This window comes from Triplophysa rosa, unplaced genomic scaffold (assembly GCF_024868665.1).
Source record: "Triplophysa rosa unplaced genomic scaffold, Trosa_1v2 scaffold101_ERROPOS1711261, whole genome shotgun sequence".
Taxonomy (NCBI): Eukaryota; Metazoa; Chordata; class Actinopteri; order Cypriniformes; family Nemacheilidae; genus Triplophysa; species Triplophysa rosa.
This window is the reverse complement of record NW_026633982.1, coordinates 114,812-124,714: the sequence shown is the minus strand read 5'-3', so window position 1 is coordinate 124,714 and position 9,903 is coordinate 114,812. Positions and strand designations below refer to the sequence as shown.

Here is a 9,903-nt window from a genome sequence, read left to right as displayed (position 1 = left end):
TTAAGTACTATGAGCATCATGGTTCTTGTCATAACAAATCATTTTCAAGTTAATAAGTAGATTTGCACACTTTACAGTCACATTTTCTATGTTGTTTCGTGACATTGAATGGATTTAACCCTCTTCATTTAAAGGTTACACTCATAGTCTTCCTGGTCAAAAGTGACTGAAGACAACAAGAAGATTGACAGTACGACAGAAAGCATAGCGATACATTGCTCTGGATTAAGACGTCTGCCACGTGTATTAAGGTCAATAAAAGGTGTATTTGCAGAGTTCAGTGTAAATTTGGAAGAAAGGGTGAGGTAAAGTATGTGAAGAAACAGAGAAAGAGAAATTAATTCTGCTATCATAACCATCAGATCATGATCATTAATTGAATGAGATAAAATACTCTTTTTCACAGCATGTATCATATCAACTCACCGCATGGCAGAGAGAGTGAAAGAGAGAGTTAATGGGAATGTTTTATTCATTGACCTGTTGGTCATGCTCTAGTTCTCATATGAAATGAATCCTCCACCCCGTGTGTCAGGTCAGAGTTAAATTGACCTGGAATATCTTGGAACAAATGTATTTTATTAAGAGGTGTGAAGCAGCGATCACATACGCTGAAATGTTCTGCAAATCACTGTAACACACTCATCATTTCAATGGCAAATTATACTAACACAATCTACAGATTGTTCATTCTTCTGCTATAACTGTATGCAAATGTTTTCTTCCTCTGTCTTCCACAGGTTGGATGTATTTATGACAAGTTGCGGTCTCTCGGTTTATCGAATGGAAACTGACTTTGGGATGGTTGTGATGCTCAAATCTCTCCACCAACCGGCAGACCAACAATTCTGAGAAGATGCAGTAATATTTCACATTTACATTTATTCATTTAGCAGACGCTTTTATCCGAAGCGACTTAATTTTTTGTTGGATTTAAATCCAGTTTGAGCTGTGAGAAATGCATTTAGACAAAAGGCTTTATTAAAGATTAAGTTTATTAACTCATCAGTCTGGGTAAATACAGGGGTATTCACAGGATCTTCTTATATTCTGTAATAAAAAATATTTCACCATCTTACAGCCACATGATAAATAAAAATGTTGCCCGTTCATGATGTTGAAGAAACAACAAACAATCCAAAACAATGTTTAACAGTTAAAAATCTGAAAAATATAGAAAACATCCGCATTAGAATTACAAAAGCAATTGCACTGAGAGATATGTATTCCGCTCATGTTTTTTTAATGCATTCATATTTTAAGGCTGGTTTGTATAATTCATGAGCAGCATGACTTTTGGCAGCATTTGAAAAAAAAAACCTGTTGTACACGTATATATGTTAACTTCTTTAAGTCTGTTGTGCATAAATAATTTCTGCATAGAAAACTGAATAGAGAATATGAATAAACATCATGGACTTTAATGAAGTCAAAGAACACTAAAATGCACCGTCTGCATGTTTGAAAGATTGAATTGGCCAAAGATTGGCCATTTGGGTTTTCTAGTCGTTTCTCTGTTTGCATTTTGATGATTTGGCAAAAAGACACAGAGATTCTCACAGAACGCCAATATGAAGAGAAAGAATTGAAAAAGAATTACCATTGACAGAATTCTTGCAACTTTTTTTTTCCTTTTAAAATATTTTCCGCTCTGCAGAGTATTCGATAAATCTGTTACCATGGAAACGGAGCAGTGTCTTCGGCGTGAGACGAGAAAGAAGAGAAAACGAGATCAAATAAGACAAGACAAGACAAGAAAATGAGACAACATGAGATAAGACAATAAGAGAAGAGCTGAGCTGAGAGAAAATGAGATGACAGCAAATGAGATGACAGCAGAAAATGTGTTTCGAGACATCACATTTGGCTTGATGCTGGCCCACGGTGGCTGGATATGAGTGTGTGTTTATCTGTGTTTGTGTCCATCAGGACGTGAAGCACATGGAGCAGGTTCCTCCGTGGCTGGACTCTTGCTGTGGTGAGATGGTGTCTGAAACCTCCGACTGCAGATCTTTCTCATTTGCTATTATGTGCTTCACCAGACACTGTGCCGCTTCATCTATATTAATATTCTCCTAAAGAGAGAGAGAAACATGGTTAGGTTACTGTCAATGTTCACACACCTTGTTTCGAGCTGTGACTGAATTAATGAGCTCTTGAATATTCATGAACTCGCCAAAGAACTGTGACTCAGCGGAAAGTGTTTGAAACATTTCCTGCTTGTCTTACGTCCTGTCAAGTCATGCACACACACAACAAATAATTATCTATGAAAAAGCCTAAGGTCAGTAATGATGTACAGTCTAGACTCACACAACAAAAGAGAATAAACACAGTATCTGTGTGTGTCTGTTATTTCTTGTCCTTTAGATGTATTGTGTTTTTGAGCTTTTTGAAATAATGAATTGTATTTCGCATTGAAAGGAATGTAACCATTTTTGTGAACATTTACTCGTCCTCATGTCATTTCCTAACCTGTATGTCTTTCTGCTTCAGAACACAAAATAAGATATTTTGAAGAATGTTGAACCCCATTGACTTCCATTGTATGAAAACCACTAAGACATTTCTCAAAATACCTTCGTTTGTTCCACTGAAGAAAGACATTTTGAATGAAAATGAAAATTTAATTTTAAGGTGAGCTATCACTTTAAGTGAGTTAAAAAGCTGTACAGTAGCTGTAGTATCACTATGTTACTGTAGTCGATTTTTTTATAATAGCAAACATTTAAAATTTCCTTAAATATAAAAAATCTCTTCGCTATAATTTATTCATGCTCTTGTCATGTATATGAATGTTGAAAACAAATGGATCATTTCTTACATATGGGGGTCATTGGTTCTTGCCTGTCTCAAGACGAAAGATATGACTACAGGAAAAATGTAAACATAAAATGATTTGTTTGAGTTCAACTAAAGAAATTAAGTCATATTCATTTAAATGAAGAATTCCTTATAATTTTGATCATGGTTGTCAATCATTAAATCGATTCTCGCATCACCATCAGTATACTTCTCTATAGGATGCTTAAAACCCTCCAGATTTTTACTCCGTACTTTGGCTGAAGTTTCGAAACATCCAACGAAGCCATTTTCCTGGCAGAACTGCTCCATACGGATGCCGTTGTTGGTCAGAACGTCTCTGCCCTCGTCGCATTTGTTGGCGAGCAGAACCGCAGTCACGTGTTTGCCGTTAGATAAATTCAACTTGGCATCGAGATCTTCCTTCCATTTCTTCACCGCTTCGAACGTCGACGGTCGCGTGACGTCAAAAACGATGAAGGCTCCCACAGCCTCTCGATAATACACTCGTGTCATGTTCCCGAAACGCTCTTGACCTGTGAAAAGAATAAACCATATGAGAAACACGATGTGTGCTAATACTTTCATTATACCTTTTAGATATATTTAAAATGACCCTTAAGGATACCCCAGTGACAAGCTATAGGGTAATTTTTTGACACTATTTCTGACAGAGTATAATTGAAACAGGACACTACAAGTAGCCTTTTATAGGCCTACTACTAGCACATTGACATTATTCTTACTACATACAGTGCTTTGAACTAGCAGCTAGGCTACTTGATAAAATTAACCTGAAGTATTTTGTTCAGACATGTGAAAGATCAATTCTAAGCGGTTTTCGCTTTATGTTCACACTAGCTTAAGATGGTTTAGGTGATAAGAAGCTAAAAATAACTCTCAAAACCATTTTTGGTAACCAGTTTTGTATATGCATCCACAGTATGGTTTTGGTACCTTCACAGACTACATGTTTCAGTTGGTATGAATAAACTGGTCAAATAAGTATATTTACAAAAATAACCTTATGTCTATAGAATAAATGAACATAAAGGCATTTCATTGTGACTTCCTGAGGATCACAGCAGAAGCACAAAGCAAGTGTTTATATTCAGTCAAGCCTGTGTGTGAATGAAAAGGAATTTCTCCACACGTGTTTTTTCTCGATAATCCATGTGATTTAGTTGGAGATTCTTGTACATATTTCCAAGGGTCTGAGTTAAATCCTGGATATAGTTAATGTGGAAAAGCACATTCCAAGGGCTAATATTGACCAAATCCACAAAGTCTAGCGATTGAGTGCCGGCCTCCTGCTGTTTAACATAAAACACTGATCCTGAACTCTCAATCCAGATTAGTGTTCCCTTCCCTACAAATTCCCATGAACATTAGCAGTTAGCAATTAGATTAGATATCACCAGTGTTGGGTGTAACTAGTTACCAAGTAATTAGTTACTGTAATTTAATTACTTTTCCCTTGAAAAAGTAAAGTAAGGGATTAACTCTAGTTTTTTCTGTAATTTAATTACAGTTACTTCTGAAATAATTAAACTAAATACTGTGTGTAATATATGTGTGTGCAATAGTGAAATTGACATAAAAATTCAAAGTATAACTTTAGAATCCGTGCTTTAATGTATAATTCTCACATTTGTAATACTTTGGTCAGTTAATAAGAGTACTTTATGTAAAGTTTTATAATATTTATTTGACTGAATTAAAAGAGCCGTTTCATGTCTATCCTTGAATCAGTTAACTAATCAAGGTTGATGTAGATATAGAAAGTAATAAGTAATTAAATACTCTTTGGAGAGAGTAATTTGTACAGTAATCTAATTACACTGTTGAATATGTAATTAGTAACTAGTAATTTATTACTTTTTCAGAGTAATTTACCCAACACTGGATATCACACAGTTGAAATGATTGGCATTTACAAAACAAGTCGAATGAAATGGGGGAAAAAACATTATTTTATTCTTCTTAACATCAAATGCAAATATAACGGGCCCTACATAGTATTTATATGCTTTGCTTCTGTCAGAAACACTTCTGTGCGTTTCAAGCGCTTTTATTTACAATGACATTTCTGTTTTCTCCCTCTTTTATAAATTAATCTCCCTCACATGAGCGACTAACACGTGACCGCGCATAACACATGACCGCACAGGGCGCTCCTGCGGACTACATTGTGCCAGAGAGATTTATGAAACGAGGCACAGTTTATTAGATTTTTATAAACATTATAAAGTTTCATAAGACAAAAATGTGTATTACTCTTATGTAAATCATATAGCGTTCAAAAGTTTAGGATCACAGGAGAAAAATGTTTCTCTAACAAACCCTTTTTTATGAAGGTGTATACTTAATGTTTGATATTAATTTTGTAAACAAAAATATAATTCTGCATATTATTTTCACTACAAAACGAATGTTTTATTTTGTAAAAGTGTTGAAATGTTGAAATGAAGAAAAACAGCCAATAAGAGGTCAGAATAGACGTCTTTCAGTTTTGTAAGGATGACAACTAAATAAAAAACTGCTTGATAAAAGTAACATTTCAGGTAAAGGCACATTTCGGCAAATTTTACCCAAAGAGTGCTATAGATTATTAATTCCCTTAGTTAAATGTTTGGTATTTTTTATATAATTTTGATGAGTTTACTTTTATTCTAAAATGCGATGAAATATAAACAAAACAAGTTGTAAATGTATAAGCATCATCGTTTTAGATTATTATTGTTATTTTTAAATATAACCAGTAAAGCATAAAATGTGTAAAGGTTAAAAAAACTTTTTCACGTAATTTAATTATCTTATTTTAAATACTTTTGGTATTGAAAATTGAATAAAGTCTTTAATTTACCAGCAATGTCCCAGAGTTGCAGTCGGACGGTCTCGTGCTCGAGGCTCAAGACTTTAAGCGCGAAGTCCACGACGATCGTCGCTCTGTAGTTCGCCGAGAAGTTCTGGTGCACGTAGCGCTTGATGATGCTTGTTTTTCCCACACCCAGATCCCCGATCACCAGGATTTTATAGAGGTGTTCCTTCAGGTGATGGCTCTGCATGGTTCTGTGAGATGGACCCGTGTGAGCCGCGGTGAGAGAGTGAAGAGAGAGAAACGCCCCGCAAAGAAGCTTGTGACTCTAGTGAAGCATGAGACCCGAGCTCTGCCCTTACAAACGCTCAACATAACCACACTTAAGCAGACAAATCAAAAAGGTAGAAATGTAACAATCTTTAAAACGTCTCCCTTGCCTTTACATGGTGTCTTACATATGCTACAGGAAAAGCCTTGTGTAGCTATATTGAATGTTCAAAGACGATATCCAACTCTGAAATGGACGTTTTTTATTTCAAATATTTTATTGAAGATTTTCTATGCGTGTTGTGTAGTTGTGCTTGGAATGTAAACTGATGCTTTGCTTTGAGAATTATTTCAAGAGAGCAAACACAACACATGAGCAAAGCTTATTAAGTCAAGACCTAGTTGAATGACTGCTTCAGTCAAACTCAAGAGAGCATCACAAAATATATGTGATAAAACTAATCAATCTATACTTTTTCATAAATTTCGAAATCAATGAAGTCTTAAAAAGCAATTTTATTGAAGATCGTACGACATACAAGGCCAAATTAAAAACTCTGATTCAAACAGCCGTAACCAGGCTGACAGGACTGCAAATATACATACATGCATGCATTCAGGAATCCCTTTATGAAATCTATTGCTATAGGTAAAATGATTGTTCACTTAAGAACAGTTTTACCTGAGAATAACTGAAAACATGATACATTCCTGAATACAAAATACAAAGTGAATAAATGACTGATTAAAACTGTTAATGTCACTACACAACTCATTTTTTACTTCAGAGCAATACAAAAAAGCGGATCGATACAAAATCTATAAAAATCCCTTTTAAAACATGCCAGCAGAAGAAAAACAGACAGTGGAGTTCCAGTGTCCATCCCAGGACCTGAAGGCATTCATGAGTGCAGATCTAACAATGAACAACCGAAGCAGTTTGCTGTTATTCATACTGTCCCACAAATTAGTCTTTTAAAGTTTGGCGATTGGTGTAGCCGCTACAGCAATGCTCTCAATAGAACATTCATCCGTTCCTCTGCGGATCCTAAAGAATCCGTTCTCACCCCATCCGGATCCCCAGCTGTTCTTCACGATCCAATACTTCTCCCCAGTCTTACGGCACTTCCCGTAGCCCACCAGCAGCACAGCGTGATTGGTCAGCTCGAACGGATTGTTGGAGTCACGCAGGCCGGTGTGATGGTAAATGCCTTCCTTGTAGTGCATGAAATCCGGGTACACCTCAAAGGCCACGCCCATGGGACCGTCCCTGACCAACCCCAGCATCATCGCCGCCTCGCTGCATCCTCCGTAAAAGCCTCCGACATAATGATAATCTGAGGCGTAGTACCTCGTGCACTTGTTGGAGATGTCACATGGAGAATCAAAGCCGGTGTATGGGAAACAGTTCTCTTCCACGATGCCAAAGTCCTGGATGTATTTACCGATCAGATATGGAAAACCTCCATCGCAACCTGCCAAAGACAACAAAGCTGTCACAAATGCTGAAATATTCTGCAGTTATCAGTCTGTATTAGGGCTGGGCGATATGGTTAAAAAATATATCAACAATATGATGTTTCATATCGTTCGGTATCGATAATTATTGACTTTTTTTTTTTTAAAGTAAAAATGAAAAGTAGAACAGTTTGTATTGTACATTACATTTAACACATTTTGTAACATTTTAAGTTCATGAGTTTGTTTAACACTTATTTTTTTATCTTAATATAATTAAGACATAGAAGATATTTTGTTTACATTTTTTGGTACAAACAAAACATCAGACAGGTTTTGCGAAATGAATTCCACCGTGTGGTCCTCAGGAAAAAAATGAAATGCACACTTGAGCTTATGTATGGGTCACACGTGCGACTCGTCCAGATGTCCGCGGTCGTTGCAAAATATGAGATGGTGGAAAGCTCCTTACATACATGGCGGGCCACCATAGTCTCGTCAATGAATGGGAAACACTGCATATTCCAAAGGGTGGTAGCAGTTAAGATGATGAAATAAATTGCATGTGTTTTCGTGCTTGGCCGGGACGTTTTTTTTTTTTACAAAGCTTACACACAACATTGTTTTGATGTTGGTCGGAAGAAACCAAAAAACTGCCACACTGGCAGGCACGGCACTCATCTTGCATGTGTTCTGATGTCACATGGCGATGACGCAACCAAACATGACAGCAACGCAACCCGGCACATGATCCGCTCCAGTCCGGCGCGTTCTCTCTCACCCGCAGTGCTCGTGCAGGGATCTGCGCCAGCGTTTAAAAAAGCTCATTCTCAACACGTATTTCAGAAGTCAGGTTGTTTTGAAAAGCTGTTAATAGTTTTATAAAGTTTAACTTCAGGCGAGCCAAGGTGAAACTTGCGTTGAAATGCGCGATGATGCTCGTGAGCGCTTTGATGTGACGTGCTTCTACCTCCAGTTTTGGGAGACACGTGAGGAGTCACCAGAGACACGCAGTGCAAAAACAAGCCCGAGAATAAACAAACCTAAAGACAGAGTCGCAACACACTAAAATTGCTCATCTAATAGAGAGTGAAGAGCGATAAAGACCTACAGTACAGACCCAATCAACACCAGTTTATAACACTAGTCATATACTGTACTCTCATTGTTTGTGCATGTTCATACTTTATTGTTATAAATGTTGTCTATCTTCCTACTGTATATGATATAGCCAGAAGATAAATCTGATTATCAGAACTTAATTTGATATCTGTAGTACATTTTCATAACTTGCCTACATTTTAACTATGGTGAGCATTTAAATGAACTGTAATAAATAAATTAGTTAAATCAATCTAAGAAAAATGAGGTATAAAATATAGAATTATAATGGGAGATTGTTTCATGAAATATAATGTTAACGTGAAATAAAATTACTCATTCCGTGAAATGGATTTTTGGCCATTCCGCCCACCTCTACTAGTCTGTATAAGAGTAAATTTTGGCACAAGTGTTTTATTCTAAGTAAACTTGACGATAAACAGCTATGCTACTACAATACATCCATTCATGCTTCGAGATTGTAAAACAAAACGTGGAAGCTGAGCACTTTGTAATATACATTAAACAATTTATTTAATTGAACAAATTAAATAATTGTTTCCAAAATGAGAGAACTCCGTTTTTAAAACTTTTCAAAAATGATGTTTTTAACATGTTATCATGTTTTTATTGTTTAAGGCGCTACGCGGCTCAGCGCTTCCGCATCTGGTGTGCGAGCCCCTTTAGTTAACTGTATTTTTTATTATTATGGCTTAAATCAAAACAAACCAACTGCAATTTGATTGATATTAATTGGAATGCACAATAAAAACACAGCAAAAAGCCAAGTTCAGAACAGACACGTCAAACTATAAATGACAAGCGTGATACCTTGAGAGTATTGAGAGCAGGACACGACCTGCTGCGGACTGAACACAGGCTGCTGCGTGTTGTTCGTCTGGATCCGGACTCTGGCCTCCATCATTCCCATAGTGGCGAAAGAATAACAACTGCCACAAGATGCTAGAGAGAGAGAGAAGAGACACCAGTCTGGTGTCAAATCTTTGATAGTGTGATTATGCCTATAGCTCTATATGGCTGTGAGGTTTGGGGTCCACAGTGTCTGACAGATTACTCCAAATGGGATAAACACCCCATAGAATCCCTGCATGCTGAATTCTGTAAAAACATTTTAAGAGTTCAGAGAAGAACACAAAATAATGCATGCAGGGCTGAATTAGGCAGATACCCACTGATAATACACATCCAAAAACGTTCTCTCAAATTCTGGACACACCTTAACTCAAGTCCTCCTAACACACTTCAATATGAAGCACTTAAAACCCAAGAGCTGAGACCTAAAGCCAGTCCCTTCTGCCAGCTGGCTCTGAAACTTCACACCGGCACAACCGAACAGAACCAAATCAGAATAAACCAAATGATCAAAGAAAGTAAAAAGTCATATTTAGATCATTGGGAAAAGGAAAGTAAAAACCAAAGTAAACTAGAATGCT

The 9,903-nt window shown here is 36.7% G+C and overlaps 2 protein-coding genes across 4 annotated transcripts in view; both read right to left on the bottom strand.

The window, feature by feature from the left end:
• Positions 1-1,005: 1,005 nt before the first annotated feature.
• On the bottom strand, positions 1,006-6,269 carry rab38a (RAB38a, member RAS oncogene family). 3 transcript variants are annotated; one of them, XM_057326534.1, is made up of 4 exons: positions 5,669-6,269; positions 3,051-3,338; positions 2,825-2,870; positions 1,951-2,075 (listed from the first exon to the last, which is right to left on the bottom strand). In XM_057326534.1, the coding sequence occupies exons 1-4, from the start codon at positions 5,868-5,870 to the stop codon at positions 2,060-2,062; spliced, it is 552 nt and encodes a 183-aa protein (XP_057182517.1). In that variant the 5' UTR covers positions 5,871-6,269; the 3' UTR covers positions 1,951-2,059. The 3 variants fall into 3 exon arrangements, with proteins under 3 accessions (XP_057182515.1, XP_057182517.1, XP_057182516.1); XM_057326533.1 differs by having other exon boundaries at positions 1,964-2,075; positions 3,014-3,338; XM_057326532.1 differs by lacking the exon at positions 2,825-2,870 and having other exon boundaries at positions 1,006-2,075; positions 3,058-3,338; positions 5,669-6,048.
• Positions 6,270-6,386: 117 nt separating this feature from the next.
• Positions 6,387-9,903, bottom strand: part of ctsc (cathepsin C) — a 10,652-nt gene continuing 7,135 nt past the window's right edge. Inside the window, exons 6-7 of the mRNA XM_057326531.1 lie at positions 9,281-9,412; positions 6,387-7,365 (exon numbers count right to left, since the gene is read on the bottom strand). Of these exons, the coding sequence (XP_057182514.1) occupies positions 6,866-7,365; positions 9,281-9,412 (632 nt within the window). The 3' untranslated portion in view covers positions 6,387-6,865. The remainder of the gene's footprint in view (positions 7,366-9,280; positions 9,413-9,903) is intronic.